Source organism: Alligator mississippiensis, chromosome 1 (assembly GCF_030867095.1).
Source record: "Alligator mississippiensis isolate rAllMis1 chromosome 1, rAllMis1, whole genome shotgun sequence".
Classification (NCBI taxonomy): Eukaryota; Metazoa; Chordata; order Crocodylia; family Alligatoridae; genus Alligator; species Alligator mississippiensis.
The window spans coordinates 389,555,943-389,575,610 of NC_081824.1; the positions used below are offsets into that span (position 1 = coordinate 389,555,943).

The 19,668-nt window shown below is 38.4% G+C and overlaps 1 protein-coding gene across 11 annotated transcripts in view; it reads left to right on the forward strand.

Annotated features, from left to right (window-relative positions):
• KLF12 (KLF transcription factor 12) overlaps positions 1 to 19,668 on the forward strand; it is a 448,097-nt gene that overhangs the window by 369,712 nt on the left and 58,717 nt on the right. For 10 of the 11 annotated variants that reach the window (XM_059721140.1, XM_059721333.1, XM_059721147.1 and 7 more), the window contains one exon: positions 38 to 10,091. The exons of the other annotated variant lie outside the window; for it this stretch is intronic. In XM_059721140.1, the coding sequence (XP_059577123.1) occupies positions 38 to 219 (182 nt within the window). In that variant the 3' untranslated portion in view covers positions 220 to 10,091. Of the gene's footprint in view, positions 1 to 37; positions 10,092 to 19,668 lie in introns of those variants that run through there. 11 annotated transcript variants of the gene reach the window in all.

Consider the following 19,668-nt stretch of genomic DNA (forward strand, 5'->3'; position numbering starts at 1 on the left):
CACAACCTATTCCTTTCTTTTTTTTTGTCTATCCCAGGTGAAAAACCATACAAATGTACCTGGGAAGGTTGCACCTGGAAGTTTGCTCGCTCAGATGAACTGACGAGGCATTACCGCAAACACACAGGAGTGAAGCCATTCAAGTGTGCAGACTGTGACCGCAGCTTTTCCCGATCAGATCACTTGGCGCTACATCGCCGGAGGCACATGCTGGTTTGAGAAGTGCTACTTGTCAAGCAGAATATAAGAGCTGGGTCTCTTAACTACAGTGAATTCAGCAGGGCTGGATCCCCTTCTACAGTGTTACAAAGGGCATTCCAAGATGTCCACAATAATAAAAAAAAAAAAGCAGGAAAAGAAGTGCCACTCTTCTCCTTTCCATCTGAAATTAAAACCCATTCCCATCCCCAGCATGGCTACCCACCTACCTGCCCCACAAATGTCATCACAGTATCCTGGGAGATAGCAAGCTAAATGCTGCAAGAATGGGCATTATTTTCCATGCTGTGTCCTTTAATAATGTTTATAGCCTGTACATTTTCTCAGCTGTTGGACATTTTATCCTTGAGAATTACTGCTGGTTTGAAGATCAGATACCACAAACCGATGATGAGAGCAAGACTTCATTATTATCCCATCCTTTCCCCCTTTTTTGAGTACTGCCTAATCCGTATAGAAAATACACCTCATCTCTGCTACAGAACAGCAGCTTGAGAGTAGACAAGAAGATTGTGTTGGAGAGGTTCCACTGTCTGAAGTGAAGGGGCACTTAAGCAGACTTTTGCAATAATGATGGTGGCATTTAAATATTTTACTACAGTTTGTCATTATGCCCTGAAAGACACCAAACACTTTCCTTTCCTTTCCTTTCCTTTCCTTTCCTTTCCTTTCCTTGTTTTTCTCTTTTTTTGTGGTCTGTAAAACAAATGGGTGCAGCAGCATTTCAGGTCAAGTACAATATAAGTAACTGTGCCCTACTATAGACTTGTTTAGTACTATTTTCTGGTTTGTATAAAAAGAGCCTGCTTACACATTTCTGTTTTCAAAGTGCAGTTTTCTGTCACAGGAATCTTCCTGTCCTATATCCTAGTGTTTTATTAAGGAATTAGTGAAACAAATTTATACATGCTGGCACCGTGGCATAACTGTCCACAAAATACAACTGAATGTACAAATGAGACAAAACATAGAAGCATTACAATGGCAGAGAAAAGCAATAATGAATAAAATGGCTTTCAAGACAATAACATACTGGAGTCTTGCAAAACTCAACCTTCATACCACTAAGGGGGCTGTACAAAAATAAGACATTAGATCTCTTGTGTTGGCAGCTTATGTTAGTCTTTTTGATATTTTTCATCTGCCAGGTACCACAGTTAAATATATCAATTTCTATCTAATGTAACAGCTGCTTTGTGGTTGAAAAGGTGGTTTAGATACAAGAGTGGGTAAGCCTTTATTGTTGATGGGTCAATGGATGCATAAACAGAGAGGATGTGCTGTCAAGAAGATGATCTGTAGTGTACTAGTTTCCTCCTTTGGAGGTTGAAAATAAAGAGGCATGAGCCTGCCCTTCAGTGCAACATAAACAGCTGTTCGTATGGGCTCCAGTGGCTATCTCTGCAGAGATTTTCAGCTCAAACCTCCTTTGTTTAAGTGAAAGCAGATTGCTTATCATTCCCATCCAGCCCAATAATTGTGAACCAATTGGTATTAGTTAAATTATATGGTCAAGGGAGGAATTCTTAGCCAACAGTTTTTCTTTAAAATGGAACAGTATTTTTCCTCCTTCTTCATAAGGATCTGCTTATTCAGCTAAATGTTACAAGAGGATTGGTGAGATTTTGTATTTGCTGACATTTTTATAGTTTAGAGAGAAAAGTTATATACATAAAGAGCTTTTGTAATACATTTAATTATGAATACTCAGTTCCAGGAACTGTACATATTAAGCTCGCAATGCCACAGGTTCATTTTAAAATGTTTGCCCAATCTGAATTAACTGCTGATTCATGGTATCATGTTAAGGGGATTCGAAACCAAAATTATCTTTAAGAAAAGCCAGTAAATACTGAATAAGCTGTGATTACAAACACTAAAACAATGACAGTTAATGGAAGACGATTATTTATGGAGACACTTTTATATAAATACCCAGCAGGCCCACAATTTGATCATCCCTGTACACATTTTTAAATGTTCCCCTGATAGGGAACAGTTGAACAGCCCTTTAAATTAAGGACTGCAGGCCTGTTAAAACACCAGCTTCCCAACTGAGTGACAAACTCCACAACACAAGGAAAAGTATGTACTACCAGTATCTAACTGCCTCTTTCACTTCTCATTCCCCTGTCCTATTCTTATATCAGGCAGGTCACCAAAATCCATGACAAAAACAGCATTTTAGTACCTAGCTTGCTCATAACAAGCAGTGCAGATAATATTGAGAGTAAAAGGGATAGTATCACAAGCTAAGAGATTTCCATAAGGCTGAATTTACCAAATCTGGTGGGCTTATGCTGTACCATAGTCAAATCAGGCATTACATTCATGCCCCACTTCCTCAGCAGCCACTACAGATTTCCCACACCGCCCATTTCCTTTACCAATGGCAGTCAGTGGCAGGGGAAGTGGTGATGGCAGCTGAAGTAGGAAGGTGTGAGAGTGGCTGAAGCAGAAGGATACTGCCAGTTGGCAATGTAATTTGCACATGCTCACCCTGGAAACTTTCACACCCCATGCAGGACATATCCCACAGTTTGGGACACACTTCTCTGGCCATTGGATTGAGCTGTTGTGATGTCATCCATCTGCAAACTGAGATTTTAGCAACAGTTCTCATTTAAAGATCAGATGTCATCCATAGGGTTTGCACATTATTTGTGGGAATTACCTGTATAGAAATCACAATTGTCCTTTTAAAGATATCAGTCATTCGAAAATCTAAAGCATACAAGCACAAATCAAAGTATGAGATTATCTTTAATACCCAAGAATATTATAATTGGAAATTAGTCGGGTCTTAGTAACAAAGCATAAAAATGCAGAATTTATTGTGGGCACATTTTACTTGATGCCTACAGCATCCCCTTTACAAATAACAGCATTTTCCATTTTTAAGTTTACTTCACCAGAAGAAGACAGTTGGGAAAGTCTGGGTAAGTTTCAGGAATGGCAGTGAGGGCTTTCATCTTTTCTCTCATCCAGTTGCCTACACATTTATATATTAGAAATGTTGCAACAAATATTGGAAAGAGGATCTGGTTCTACTCTACCAGTTTAAAACAGGGGTAAAGCCATTAAAATCAGAGAAGACACATGTATAAAACTTATCAGTCAGAGACAAAGAGTTATATACTGAATATTTCTGAAAATCCCCTTTGAAACAGTCCTCAAAGAGAATACTTAGGCTCAATGTTTACAGCGCACACCTGAAAGAGCTTTTTATGTTATTATTGCATCTAGACAGCATATACAGACAATGTACAGACATTCAGTTTCTACCTGGAGAGTCACTGCCTTCCCAGTAGAAATCACAAGTGTACACATGTTCAGGATTTTTCTCCCAGAGCAAAAATGGTTACTCTGAGAGAAAAATAACCCAGGAACAATCAGGGTTAAATCACCCCAGGAGGGTTTCTCCTGGGAAAGCAAATGCCTGTGTATATTCACTTCTGAGAGAAGCCACAACAAGGTCCTTCAGCATCTCAGGGTGCTTTGGTTCTGTCCTTCCCTCCTCCCCAGGAGACTTTGTGTCACTTGGACTGGATTTTACTGCTCCAGCCAAGCAGAGAGCAGAATATGCCTCCTTCACAATCCCCTCATTTTGCTGCAGGGATACAGGGGCTAAGCCAGAGCAGTCTGGGGCAGTCAGTTAGGGCTGCCTTATACATTTCTACCATCTGTTTCTGGGCAGATTGAGGGAGCCTGCAGAGGATGCTGAGATGTGTGCACAGGGGCCCTTGGCTAAGCAACATCCACACTGCAAGGTCTCTCCTCTTCAGGGCCTCAGCATTAAAATTTTTATTTGGTTACATTTTCTACTAGGAAAATGAACACGGGAGAATTCTACTAAATCATTTGAACGTGTGTACATAGCCGCTGATAGCTACAGTCTGCTATTGGACTTGCAAGCACCACTGAAGTTATTGAAGAGCTTCAGGTGTATGAATGCTTAGAATTCAGCCCATTATGTTAAGTTAGGTAATTTTCTTTAATGCTCTTTTGTTCTTCTGAAACCATTTAAGAAGTTATTTTGTAAAGAGAAAAAGCTAGCCCATAGTGTTCAGATCTAGGCCCAAGCTTACACAGTTTTTAGGAGTGATCTCAAGTCAATGGCTTTGATACAGACCTACCTGCAACCTTTAAGAATTATGCAAAGACCTGAGAATCCCTCCAGTATTTCCCTCGATAACCTTTGCATTATGAATATAACCAGAGATTTTTCTATGTGGAAAGCTTACATTGTAACCAGCAGGCAGAAGTATGTGGTCTCATCTTTATATAGCACAGATATGACTCACATAAACAGCTGAAAAATACAAATAGGCACCATCCCATTCTTTCAATGAAGCAAAGATTTATGCTCTTAAATTTGAATAAATGGGAGATAGGAAGTTAACTGTAGGCATTGCAGCTTAGATGTGCAGCTAATGCTGCGAAGCACCAGACTTCAAGTGACTTTACAAGGATGTTGGTCTGGTCAGTAAGGCCCAGTAGAAAACAGTATATGAAAATATAATGAGCAGATGTTTTATTTGAAATAAAGATTTTTTAAACACCCATATGATGTAGCACTTTGAAATCAGCTCATTGTAGTGGCCGTTTATACAGGGGATGAAGATGCAGTACTCCTTATTCTCTACTTTATTTATTATACTTACACAGTTAAATAGATTTAGACTAACATGTATATAAAAGATTCTTAGCTCAAATAATGTTTAACAAAATTAACAGTGTTAAAATGGTATCAGTGATATTGGAATTTGGGGTAAATTCACTTTGTGGATCTTGGATGAATAGCTGGGCAACATCCTAGGAGTAGAAATGAGAATAACAACCACCATAAGGCTCATTTTCTATTAGCTGCATTGAAAATGTACCCCTAGTTGTCATTTATAAACATATCTTCTGATAATAAATGCTCTTTAATGGAAATATTCTTCTGCTGCTTTATTGAGAGTGGGTGCCTCAAAATGTGAATATATTTGCTCCTATTAATATCCCATTAACTTTTTGTTATTTGGGTTTTTTTTTTAAAAGAGGTCAATTAGTAGAGTGTGTCTTCCACAGAGTTAGCATATACTGGTAGCTACCACTCAGCTATTCCTCCCCACTCTGACATGCTCATATATACATACCTGCATAGATACCTTTACACATGTTGATATGCCTCATCACATGTGTGCCCAGAAACAAGAATTTAACCATGATTTAACAATACAGAGAATTGGAATTGGAAATTACTAATACTGTAAAAGAAAATATCACATTATTAAGAAACCAACTTGTATTACTGTATTATGACTTTGCCTGTGTTTTATAATGAAGATGTACATAAAAAAATTAAAAACTGTTATATTTTCACAGTTTCATTATAGAGTAACGGTAACTGTGCAATGTATGCTTAGCAAATCATGCCCATTGGTACTTTTAAATATGTAAAAATCTAATCAATTTCAGTAGTAATTCAATTTTTAGTATGAAACCAACTATAAGGATACTGCATCTTTAAAAACAAAATAGAACAAAGGTATTTTACTGTACTTGTAACAGTTTAAATATTCTGTAATATATGTGATAATGGGAAAGTATTTTCAAACTCACAATTTTTCACAGGTTGTAAATAGTTGAAATGAAGTACATTTTAAAAACAAATCTTTTAGTTTTCATCCAAAAAACCCTGCTCAGATAATGCCTTGTAAGGAATGAAACTGTTCCATTTTGTTAGAGCATGGTCTGTCTGTGCAAAATGGAGTGGCCACTCATCCTGGTTTATTAATAGTGGTGTCAGATGCAGTAAAGTCATTTTGAGTCCTTGGGAACTGAATTAGTTAAAACTCAAAATGTCTGAATCTGAAGAAAATAAAACAAAACTACTATAAAGAATTTTCTCTGTGTGTGATGACTGAAGTGTACTAAAGATACAGTACCAACAGACTCATTTAATTTAATTTGTTCTTATATTCCCCCAGCTAAAATGTATTTTGATCAAAACTTTGCAGAGCTAAAACAGGTGGTTACTTTTTGCTGATTCCAGGGGAATTTAGTCTTTTAGAAAAAGTTGCATGTCTGCAAAACAAAGTGCTATTGGATGGTTTGTTCTGGCATTAGAATGCACATATGATTGCAAAAAGGATAACATAAAATCCATTAAAAAGAAACAGAAACTGAAAGTGCCTGTTCATAACCATTAGAACCTGTTGGGATGTTCCTATACTTTTACACAGCAATAACTTCAATTCAGTCCTTATAGGATTCTGTTATCAATAAGACAAAAAAATAGAATTACACTTGGACTACAGTAATGCAACATAGAACCAAACACAAAGTGCCATTTATCTTTTCACTTTCCAAGATATTGTGCTAGAGTTTTTTGTCATTTTCTCTGATATCGTCTTTCACATCGGGGGAAAAAAAAAACTGAATCTTAATTTACAAGTGACTCATTTGTTTGTCAGTTCTAAGTGGGAATAAGTGAAGGTCATTGCCAAGCAATGTGTTGGGGGTTCCCCACTTAAGTCTGATTTGCCTGTGAGTCATCCAGGCATTCAGGGTATTCTCTAGTGTATTAATCTGGAAAACAGCAATAAGCTTCACTGTAACCCTAGCCACTGTTTCTAGAAAAAAACAGTATGATGTATTGTTCTTCAGTGCAAATACCTTTGAAGATTCTCTCCATTGACTTTGAACTCTTGAAATTTAGATTTCATGCATTGCTTATGACTCCCGTTTTGACCCCTTGCATAACGACTCTTTTTTGGCCTGTTTAGAATTACCAGAAAACTCGTTGAAATATTTCAACAGTGGACAAAAAATGGTCACGCTGGGGGGAGAGGGGGGTGGTCTTCTTTTTTCCTTTTTCTGATACGTGGGTGGAAGCCTAGAGCATTTTTTAATAAGAAGCCAGAGGCAAGACTGATACTTGCAAGCTGAACTAGAGAACAGCAGACAAGGTTCTTTGGGTATATCTGATATCTTTTATTAGACCCACTCAAATCTTAGTAGGTCTAATAAAAGATATCAGATTTACCCAAAGAACTTTGTCTGCCTATGTCCTTAGACTAACATGGCTACAACCTACACCCCTGGAACTAGAGAAAGCTTTTTTCAGGTTGAATAACCTTACCAATTATATGGCCTTCAGAATTGTATAATAGACTATTACTTTTATATTGATTACCTATAACCCAAGGTGGCGAGGGGTGTCCTTTTTTTTCAACTTGCTAGGTTTCTGACAGAAAACTGAAAGAATTGAACTTTTCAAATATCATGGTGATGTCATTTCTCATTAGGTTTTTTCTGTTTCTTAAAATAAATCTACAGATAATCCAAATTTAAATAGGCTCCCCTAATAGCCCTACGAAGTATGATAAAATACTGTTTTCTGTGTTTCAACAAAAGATACAGCAATTTTTAAAGGAGTTTCTAATTTAGCTGCAGTTTGCCCACACACTATTTGTGCATGCAAAGCTCCACATTTGGGTTTGCTCCAGGAAGGGTAAAAATGTGTCTGGTTTGCACGCAGGATTTTGTGTGCACAAAATAGCTTGCTAACAGAAAAACTGCAGGTGCTTTTGAAAATGCAGGCCTGTGTGTGCATAAACTACTGTTGATGTTAGCAGGTGTCAATTAATCATATTTAACGACCATTAGTTTAGTATCAAATTATGGTTAAGCATATTAAACATCAGTGCAAATAATCACATTGCGATATGCATATATTTACTCAATCATCCTGAACTTAATCTCAGGCATTAAGCACATAAAAGAACTCAGCCTATGCTGGGAATCCTAGAAGAACACCAGGGAATGTGGGATCAACAGGACAAAAGAAAACAGGTTCTTTTTAGTGCACTAGATGTTTTTTGGTTTTGTTTTGGAAAGAGGATCTCACAGAAATCTCTGTTGTTAAGGGGACTGTTTTACTCTAGCATGGTGTCTGTTAGTTTTCCTTTTTTCAAAAGAAAAGTAGTGCAGTCTATTATCCAAAAGCCTGCAATACATTCTTGCTTCATTCTAAAACAAGTAGACATGCTTTAGTTGTGTTTGTTACAGATGTGTCTCTGTAACAGTGCTGTGTTGCATGGTTTCGGATCATTAAAAACTGGATTACTGTTGTATTAAGGACATAATCTTGCATTGTTCAGCACAGGCAACAATTCAGTGGGAATTTTGATGGTTAAATATAGAATTGAGCTCTTAGTAATAGAAATGATCTGGGATACTGATATCTGTGTTTTGTGACCCCAACATTTTCTACAGTTCATTCTGTCAAAAACTTCAGTGAATGAAATTCTAATGTGTATAACAGTTCTTTATGTTTCTGGATAATCTACTTCACAAGACCTACTTCTATATGCTGTGAACCCTTCATTTAAAAGAAGACATATGGTCTGTATGGGGTCACACTAGAATACAGTGCAAATGTTATAGACTATTATTTGATAAAGGCATGAGCCAGTACATTTGGAATTAGATTAAAGATACCAGCCAACCATCTCCAAATTCTTAACACTGGATTTAGCTATAGGGTATATGGAAAGATAGACTGGAGCCACAATCCTTACATCAGAGATATACTTTAAGAAAAAGCAGACTGAGGCATTATTTTTCGTTCTAGTCCCAGCCCTTTTCTAAGTACTAATTTTCTAAGAACAGTATTTTCCCCTTTAGTGCTATACATCGCTTCCTTTTTAATCTAAACTCTCTGGAGAACATCTACACAATATCCTCCCTTGGCTAATTGTCTGTCTGTGAAAACCTATATCCACAACAGAACATACACAGATATATTTGTAAATTGTTTAAAACATTGGACACCACCAAACATAAAGACTTCAACCCACAAACAACCCATGCTCTAAGTGACTGAGAGGTTTGGACACTGCTATCTACATGTGAGGTCATAATTAATAATGAATTTGAAAAGTTCTCTCAGCTGTGTTTATGAAGAAAAAAAAGAATGATGAAAAATACCCATCTTGGCTAAGCCAAATGTGGATAGAGCATATTCTATCCATGCCATTAGTAAGATATAATGGTAAGGCCAGGGTTGAATTTGGTCAGGTATTTTTCCCTTCAGTTAGATCATTATTTTTGTACATATCAATAATTGTTCATATGACCCTCCTGTGTAAAAATACAAAAACATCCCTCATTTTACAAAGCTACTGACTTGGGACTGAAGCTTCACAGCAGTGGAATTAGTATGTACAGCACCTGATTCTCTTTCCTATGATAAGATATGAAAGGCTCATTAGCTGTAACCCCATAGAGATAAGAGTGTCAATAGAGGTCCTACACTTACTTAAAAGTACCCATGCTAGCAAGCAAATGTATTAGTTCCTTAAATCTTTCTTTGGCTTTCTTTTCAAAAAGTTTTACATGCAAAACATTACTTTTCTCCAAGAAAAAAAAATCATCCGAAGATCTAATCTCCCAATAGTTTCCTCTGCATTTATATACTATGTCGTGTTTAGGCAACACCTATGTTATAAGTTTATTAATATTATGTAAGTGTTGTTCTTGTATTTTTGTATAGTGTATGTATTGTAAATATACTCAGAGCTTTTTTTCCTCTTACTGTAAAATGGTGATTTTTGCCCTATGATAATGTTAAGGGAGTCCCCTAATGAAATTCTGTCAGAGGATGAGTATTCCAGTCTATTCTCAAAGATTTAAATGAACAAGTGTTACCGTTTTTAATGGTGTCTCAGACATATTTTGTTGGTGCATTGCTTTTCTGTATTCACCTTTCCTATGAATTGAGCTGTGAACTGAAATAGAGTTTAAACCTTTAAATGTATGCATTTGTACAATTATCTGAATGGAGGCATGAAGGTTAAATAAAGCATTTTGTATGGAACAAACCCCCTAATTATTACTGTGGATGACTCGGACCTTCTGGAATACACAATCATTCGCTTTTTAAATTAAACCTTTATTACAAAAATCTTTTTCTAGAAAAATATAGTGATTTTTAATAGGATGTTTTCTTAAGAAATGGATTTTACTTGCTTTTCTGAAATTTACCATACAGGACAGATTTTTTTTTTTATTCTGCATAACACTGGAGCAGAGCAATGAATGCCGTTTAGCAGTGAAAACTAGGAAGTTTTAGGATCATTAGTTGCTTAAACATGGACATTTTTCTACAGATGTTCTCAAATGCATCTATAAATAGCTGTGTGTGTTACTTTTTAACAATTTGTTCAATATTTTCTATTAAGGTGCTGGAGTTCTCATAATTATATGGACTCTAAATACTGCCTATGTATTTTAAAATAGAAATGGCTGTGCATCTCTCTCTCTCTGTCTCTCTTTCTCTCTTCCCCCTGCTTCCCACTCCCTATCTTTGTGCCTTTCCATCATGTGAAAGAAACAAGTTAATTTTAAGGTTTCCTTAGCTCTGGGTTTATGAGAGTAGGTGCTTTTTACGGGTGGCTGCAGAGGCATAAATCCCAGACTCTGCACCCAGGCCAGAAAGGGTTGGGCTGGCCGCTGCAGTGGCAGCAGCTGCCATTCTTGCACCCCCCTGAAGTAGGCCCCCAGTGCTGGTGCCCCAGTGTACTACCGAGTGGCTGGGTGAGTATGTGAGTGAGAAAAACAGGTATTGAAAGAAAGCTGTGGTAAATCAGAGAAATGTTTTCTTCATTTTGTTTATAAATTGGTGAGTTTTGTGAGTGATCCATAGTCCACTGTTTTTCCTTTGAAAGCTGGTGTTTCCTGCACTCTTAGTCTCATTCTACTACCTGATTCTTCTATGATACCAGTGGAACATTAGGAAATATTTACAGTCTCTCAGCTGAATTAGAGCTATTCCTTGAGCATGGTTGTGAATATCAGGCCAAGGACGTTGTGCTGGACTCTTCATTTGCTGGTGATTTTTATTCCCAAATGTGAGTTATTCCATTTCCTTTACATTATTTCCATTTGTTCATTCTTAAATGGTACAATTTTTTTATCTCATTGAAACCAGAACATTAAGTAATTAAGGTACAGAAATATTTAAACAATATTCTTAGATATTGAGAACTCTGGGCTTTATCAAAGATATGGCAAAACTGAATCCATATACTGTAAAATGTATTTTGAATCTCTTAAATCACTGCTGTTTAAGGATTATATAATGCTAACACATGCACGCACACACATGCACAGAAAATGCTCTTGCTTTCCACATAATAGTTGTTTGTTCTCTTTCAATACTTTGCCTGGTTTCAATATCTTTTTTTCCCCATAGTGCTATAAATATAGAAATACATCACTTCCTGTTTAGTCTAAGATCTCCAATGAACGCCTACACAGTATTCTCACATGACCTGTTGTCTCTTCCCAAAAAAATTCTTCCATTTTCAAGAACAATAACATAGTTGTCATCTAGTTTTTCCAATTTGTTTTTTTGGCTCAACATGATATTTGAAGGGTTGAGACTATTTATGCTAATTAATATACAGTATGCAACTTTTCCAGAGTTATTTACCATTAACATAAATGGTCACTAGAAATCACCTTCAGCTTTGAGCATGTCACTAAACATGAACCCCATGTTAAATGATAGATAGACAGAATAGATAGGCAGCATTCTTGACCCTTGTGATCCTTTCTGTCAAATAAGCCTGTTTTCAATCTAACCTACATTTTTGGATTTATGATATGATTGTGATGTGCAGGGTGAGGTAGATATAAAGAAGTGGACCTAGGCTTACATAATCTCTTAGGGCTTCTATAGATGTGTGGAGAGCCTGCTCTGATGTGCTGGAAATCCAGCGCGTCGGAGCAGACTCGATCAATTGAGTCTGCTGGATCACAGAAGTTGATGTGCTCCAGCAGCCTTCTGCATCACGTGTATGTGTCCCCATGCATCCCCCATGCTGAAAAAATGGAGGCGCAGCACTTTGAAATAAAACACATTCAATGAGCTTTAGTTCAAAGTGCCCAGCCGCCATTTTTTCAGCTCAGGGATGTACAGGGATGCCGATACACGTGATGCATGCATGCTTTTTATTAGTGTGGCTTGCTAATTAAAGTACCCGGTGCTGCATCCTGCAACACGTGTAAAAATGCCCCTAATGTCTCGTTGGTGAACCGTTTGTTAGAGTAGAGCAGGTCTATCACACATACTCTTTAAAGATAAGAAGTAGGAATCACAAAGTGTGCTGTCATACAAGAGGTATAATTCTTTGCTCAAGCCCGCAAATTCCCAGTATATTGTCTAGAGATTTGGGCTGTAATAAGGAAATACTTTATTCCTCATTAGCCAACCCTTAAAACATCCTTGTTAGATAGACAATATCATTATGCCTCACAAAGCAACAAAGAAAATTAATACAAGTTTGAGTAGCCTTAAATTCATATACTGTTAGTCATTGGCTAAGCTGTCAATAGAACTTAAAGTTTGGCCCTCTATTTCCTTGCTTAAGGTGTAAGAACACTGCCTCCTTCACTTGAAGGTTTTACCCACATAATAGCTAACCATGTTTTTTATTTCTGAGTATAGTCCCTGCCCTGGAGGCCCTGAATAGCAGCAGTAGCCACTACCCTTCCTGTTGAGACAGACTAACAAAGTCATTTGTTGCCTCACATATTTGTCTTAGCATGAATATATAGGCCATAATAACCAGGGCTGCCCCTTATATGGGAATGTATAACTAGATTTATCCAGTAAGCTCAAATACATTGGTAATTTTTATCCTTCATGTTTTTGTTTATATATTTTGCACAACCTCTCACACAGGTGTTCTGTGCCCTTTCTTAGTTATCTCTCTAGGTCACTTGGGATACCGATCTATAAAATTCCCTTGTAAAGCATTTCAAACAGATTTTTTTCTGAGTTGACTTTTCCTTGTCTACATTTCAGTGGCTGCGCAGAATATTAACAGACAGAAACCAACAATAAAGTTTAGAAATGGATACAAATGCAAACAGTGAAACCAAAGGACTTGCAAAGCTCTATAAATCTCTGCTAAGCACAGGTTGCTGTTTAATCTTTATATACAGGTACGTCTCAAGGTTATCTGCTTCTGTGGGGCTCACTTGAGGCTTTTGTGATTTGTCAGCCACTCAGTTTCTTATCTCTTGAAGGTATTTCCCCTTGTAACATTTATTATCGTCATCTCTCCATGTTTCTCATGAATGCCATACGGATACAGGAGTCTGCTACACTAAAGGTAGGAGTTACCTTATTTCCAGCTTACTTACGATCAGGGGGTTCATAAATGTGATTTGTTCAATTTAACATATGGAGCAGTGTTGTCAAGTGGCTTCTGCCACTAGCTGACAAGACTATGCTTTTGTTGCATTTTGTGAAATACTTTGTATAAATAGTAAGAGATTTTCCGCTCCGGAAGTGATTTCATTTTCTCCATAGTATCCTGTACCGTGAGCAAAAATACGTTACTGCTCTCTGTATATGGAATATGAAAAAGTAACATGGTATCCTTTAAATGGACACTGAAACCCCTTAGCTATTATACAGTACAATAGCAAATAGAGCCAGCAGATATTCTGTTGGACCAAAATAACTCTTACCCTCCTCACCACCAGGACCGGCCATGTCTGTTAGGCAGTGTTAAATAACCTACAGCAGTTATTACACGTAGTTTTCATCTCATTGAGACAAATCCAGGACTTACTTCTGCAACCACAGAAGCTCTCATGTCTAAAGTACCAGTGTATTTCAGCAAGGAGTGTTCAGGACTTTCTTCATCTCCCACATGGGACAGAACCCAACTATCCAGGGGCCTCTCTGTGCAGCAGGAGCAGGACCAGAGGTCCTATGGAGGGAGGAGCCTTCAGCAACTCTTTTTCACCTTGTGCTGCATACACGCTGGGGCCACAAATGGAAACGCATTAGATGGAGCTTTGCCTAACTTTAGTATGTTCACTCTCTATTACCGCCCAAGGGTGGGGCATCTCAGATTCCCATCCCTCCCGCATCTGTCAGCTTCAGGGGGACTTCCCAGGGTGCAGCCCTGGCAAGTTACATCTGTGACAGCAGTTATCCTATACCTAATTCTGGGTTCCCGCTCATTTATACTGTATATGGATTTTCAGTTTAACTGGAAGTAAACCCAGAGCTTTCCAGCTTCATAAAGACCCAGCCAATTTCTTTCGCTAAAGCTGCTTTGTTTTTAGTTTTGTTTGAAGTCTATAATCAAAGCCTCAGCACCTTTGTTTTAGTTACAACAAAGTACACAGAGCATTGAGATGTACACAACACATATGTTTCTAGCCTTCAGCTTGGACCACACCCCAAAGTACTCATTCCTGTTCCACAGTACGTGTGAATCTGGAAGTCTCATTTATCACAAAGCAGTACTACAGCAATAAGAAAAGTACAGTGGGAGCCAGGGGCTCTGAGTTAGGTTTGGCAGGTAGTGCTTCAACAACAACAAAAGTTTTATTCCTCAAGCTTCTGTCACTTAAAAGGCAATTTGGAATATGAATGTAACTCAGCTGTTGTTCCTTCAAATGAAAATAAATTAGTAAACTGCAATAGTGGAGGCCCAAATCTAGCAAGTCAATACTTTCAAGAGAAAACTAATTGTAAATAATTTTAGCTTCTGGGCAGTATAAATGATATGGTATAAATGATCATTTGAGGAGAAAAAATCGAGGAATCAAAAGGACATAGTCACAAGCAGCTCTCAAAGAACTCTGCTCCAGCATTTATTTGGGCAACATCAACTTGTTTGATTTGCACTGGTTAGAACTAATCACCCATATGACTCTACACCACATTCAGGTTCAAAATATTTTCCTTGACTAAGTTAGCTCAAGGGACTAATAATAGGACATAGAGCATTCAACCACTATAAATCATCAGCTTGAAACCAGCTCAGAACACAAGTGATGAAAAGTTTCTTCTTTCAGCTGTAATTCAGTGGAAAGGTGGTGTCAGGCCAGGACCTGTTAGACAGAAGTCCACAAACAAAAGAAATAGTCAGTTACCTTAATTGACACCTTTTGGCAATCTCACAAGAGGTACCAAGACTCGCTTGTAAATTACATGGTCAGTGGTCAGCCTTGAGCGCTGACTTTCTATGTCTAGTCTTGATTACAGTTTATGGATTCATATGGAACTTGGGTATTCCAACTGTAAGGGTCTGATCCCGGTTCCATTGATTACAATGGTACAGGGTCAAGGATTTAGTCACTCCAGGGAAGGTTTGCATGTGGATGTGAACAGACAGCATGGTCAGCCTGTCCTCAGTGCTGTAACTCTGAAGTTGTGGCTCTCAACTTTCTTTGGATTTGCGGCACCCCTCATTGGACTTGAGGCACCCCTCCATGACTTCTGTGAATTGAATGCCACCCTATTAAAAAAACTAATTTGTATATTATAATGCTTACTTCCTTGTGGAGGGGACAGGCCATAGGGATAAGAGACTTGCAATAAGGGACAAGTCTGAACCTGTGCATATTTGCTTGTTTCCTCATACTTGGTTTATTTCCTCACACCTCATGGCACCCTTCAAAGGACCTGGCAGCCCACAGGGTGCAATGCCACTGGTTGAGAATCACTGCTCTAAAGCTTAGTCTGCTTAGTCAAAACTGGAATCATTGATTCTCAAGATCAGACATACCCACACAGTTCCTTGTCATTCGTGACTGAATGCTCACGCTTGTCCGCTGACATCCATAGCATCATACTGTCTTCAGAACTTGATGCTGATTGAGAGACCAGCCTTAACAGACTTAATTTGCTTTAAGCATCAAGCATTGAACAATTTCTCCCACTTTACGCTAGCCTGCTTCTTCTGAGGGCCTCTGGGTGGGCCATGTTTTATTTGTCTGCCATCTGTTTCTGTACATCTGTGTATTTATAATGTACTCATTTCCATGGTGTTTGGATGGGATGTTGAAAAACTGAATTAATGTTTGCAAAGTACTTGAAATGTCTTTGCAAAAAGGGTACTTTATAACAGCAAGTATTATATGCATTTACTTACTAGCCAGCTTTCTTCCCTTTTGTGATTGAGTTGAGGCTTTTATGTATATGAGGAGTCTATTCAGGTTCTAGCAGCACTAAGTTTTTAAAGGCTGTCCTACTCACAAGCTGAAAAGGCACAAGTGGATACACAGATTGTACCAAATGACAGAAAAACCTATATAACTAATCACCAAGGATCCTTATTTTCTCTGATTAAAAAATCCCTAATTTTTCATTTAAAAAAGTAACCCAAAATCCATGTTTATTTGTGATTAAAATAGAACACCACTATATAAGAGAGAGAGAGAGAGAGAAAGAGAGAGGTAATGTTTCATTTTAATCACAAATAAACATGGATTTTGGGTTACTTTTTTTTTTTAAACTGAAAATTGGGGACTTTTTTATCAGAGAAAACCAGGAGGCCTACTCATCATACCTTCTTATCTTGGTACATGCAACACACTATATTTGAGAGGCCTTTGAGAGGTCCAGAAAAAGTTGCAGGCAACATACTTCCCCTCCCCTCCCTTTGAAAACAGGGTCTATTAATCTCCTGAATAAACCTGAGAAGGTAAAATGAAATATTAGCATTCTAGAAATGCCTAGAGCATACCTAAAATAGCTTTTTTAACAGAATAGAATCACCATATTAAGATTTGATATTTACCAGAACTATGAAGTCTGACAAGCTCACTTTTAATAGGGCAGATACATGAAACTGTTGAGGGGGTTGGAAAATACATCTTTAAGAAAGCTAGGTAAAATGCAGGGGATGGGGGGGGAATAATTTGATTATGATCCAAATCAGACTGAAACCAATTATTTTTTAGAACTTCTGGTGAATTGGAAGTTTCTCCCTGCAACTATTTTAGTGAAATTGATGATCGTGTCAGTTTAACTGCTAATCGCAGCAATGAAAATTGCAGAATGACAGTTTCACTTTGCAGGTGCATGGAGCTCCAAGGTCCTCGGGCTCTGGGGAAGAATTCTGAGCAGGCTGCCCTCAGGGGCTGGAGACCTTGCAGCTCCCACAACCCCTAGGCCCAAGGGAGATACACCAGGAAGCCAGGTAGGGTGACAATTCATCAAACCCAAAATAGTTTGAGGGGGAAAAAAGGTTTTGGACATAGTGCATGGGTAGTTTTCAACATTTTGTTTCCTTGGAAGATTTCTTTCTAGTTCTCGGGCATAGACAGAAGTGACAATTTGTGTCCTATGTGGCCACAGACAGTGGTCTATAGTCATGACCAAACACAAGTGCATGGCTACAAACTACTTCAAAAATGGCTGATTGAGTGAAAATCTGAACCCTTATTGCATGGGGGTTCAGAAGATGTTTCAAAACAGAGTGTTTTCTGTAACGTCTACCTGCATTGCCTCCCAGCCTGTCACTGGTTTCACAATGGAGGGTTTGGGGGGACGGGGCGGGAGGGGGAGGAAGCAGAAGGAGTTCAGCCTGGATTTTTTTCAGCCCATACTGGAGTGTGGGGCCAGCATATTGGAGCCCCCCTCCCTGCCCCCCAGGGTTGGGGGCCTCCAGTTCACTCACCTACCCTCCAGTACCCGCTGGAGAACCCTTAGAACAAGCTCCCTCTGCTCCTTTTCCTCACTCCTATTCTGCAAGCAGCCTGGGCTGGCAGGGAGCTGGCAAGAAGGAGGGGTTGTTGCTAGGGGAAACCGGCTGCAGGCTCTCAGCCAGCAGCTAGATTTCCCTCCCACCTAGAAGCAACAGTGAACTTCTGTTTGATCTGGGGGATCATTGTAACTCAGAACGCTTCCTGCAAAGTGTTCTCAGTGACAGTGGGATGCTGCACTTCTGTCTGTGCCCCTAGTCCTGAAAGAAAAGAAACAGTATTGTTGAGATAGTGACCTGAGCAAGATTAAATATAGTTTCTCATATAACTCTTTTTTGACAGATATGCTGCAGCATGTGTGGCATAGATACTATAGAGTAACCTATAAATAATCATAGAAGTAGAAGGGCTAGAAGGGACCTCAGGAGGTGAACTAGTTCAACCTCCCACTCAACCAAGATCATCTCTTTTACCTATCCTAGTCTTAAAAACTTTGAGAAGCACCATCTCTCACAACTGCTAAGCAAAATGCCTCAAACATCAAAAGCACTTTACCCTGCCACAGATAAAGCAGGAGAATAAGAGCACTGTCAATGTCCTGTCACTGCAAGGACAGGACAGGAAATCATGTATTAAATGAGAATAAGATTTGAGTATGTTTCAGACAATAGTATACATTGTATTTTGCTATATGCAAATGTAACAGATGCATAATTTAACATTTAAAACAAAGAATAATAAAATGTCTGACAAACACAAACCTGGAGGCCCCCAAAGTTTAAGTGCAACATGAGAATGAACCCACTAGTGGACTCACCATGTGCACCTAACCAAAGCGCAAGTGGCATGTCAGCAGTTTGTGGAGTTGAAAACAAAGCAATTAAGCTTCTTTCTTGGCATCTCATTTCTCACAACAAAAGAAAGTATGAAAAAAGGAGTTACAAAGATGTTTTTACACTAGGGGCCCATTAGCTGCATCAGTTGGAGAAATTGCTTATGCAGCCTCCACCTGCGGTATTGTGTGTGAGGGATTTATTTTATGCTCTGTTCATCACAACAAACAGACCTCCCGAGTAGCAATGCGCATTCCTATACAAAGTCAAATGTTTGGGCTCCAAAGGCTTAAAATTCAAATTTGGTCATAATTATTAGAAGGTCACCTAGGAATTCGGGAATAGTTTGTTTATCCTGATTCCAGCCTGCTATGTCCAAGAAAATGCACTTAATTCATTCCAGGTGACTCTCCATTAAATATAATCTTGTCTTAATTGATGCCACCTTGACCTCTACTTGTGAAGTCTGTTTTGTGGTTTACAAGTCTAGCTTTAAGTGCTCAAGCACATATTTTTCCATTTGATTCCCCATGATTTCATTATGACAGCAAATGCACTCTGTACCAGGAGATCCATGTTTGCAAGATTTTAATCTAAACAGGTTAACAAAATTCCTCAAACTATGGGAGACAATAGCTTTCTTTTTTTTTCTAATTGGTTCACAGTTCATAGCTGGAGTAATTATGTTGACTTGACAGATACAAGGGTTGAAATTTGTCCTAATACTTGTGTATAGGTCTAAGTAATCACCAGTAATTATTTCAGATTTTAATTGCTATTGTACTGACTGGATGTGTCTACATGAGACATGTACTGTGCAGTTGAATAATTAACTGCACAGTAAATGTCTCAGTGTCTGCACGTGAACTCCTTTTACAGTGCACAAAACTAATAAACTCTACTGCGTGGTTTTATTTGCATTTTATAAGACTACCCTGCTGCGGAGTCTATTAGTTTTGTGCACTCTAAAAGGAGTGCACATGCAGACACTGAGACACTTACTGTGCAGTTAATTAGTCAACTAAGTGGGTCTCGGCAGATGTTCTCAGCAGAAGTTCAGTTTTCAGTGGAGTTGAAAATTCTCAAGTTTAAATTATGAACAAAC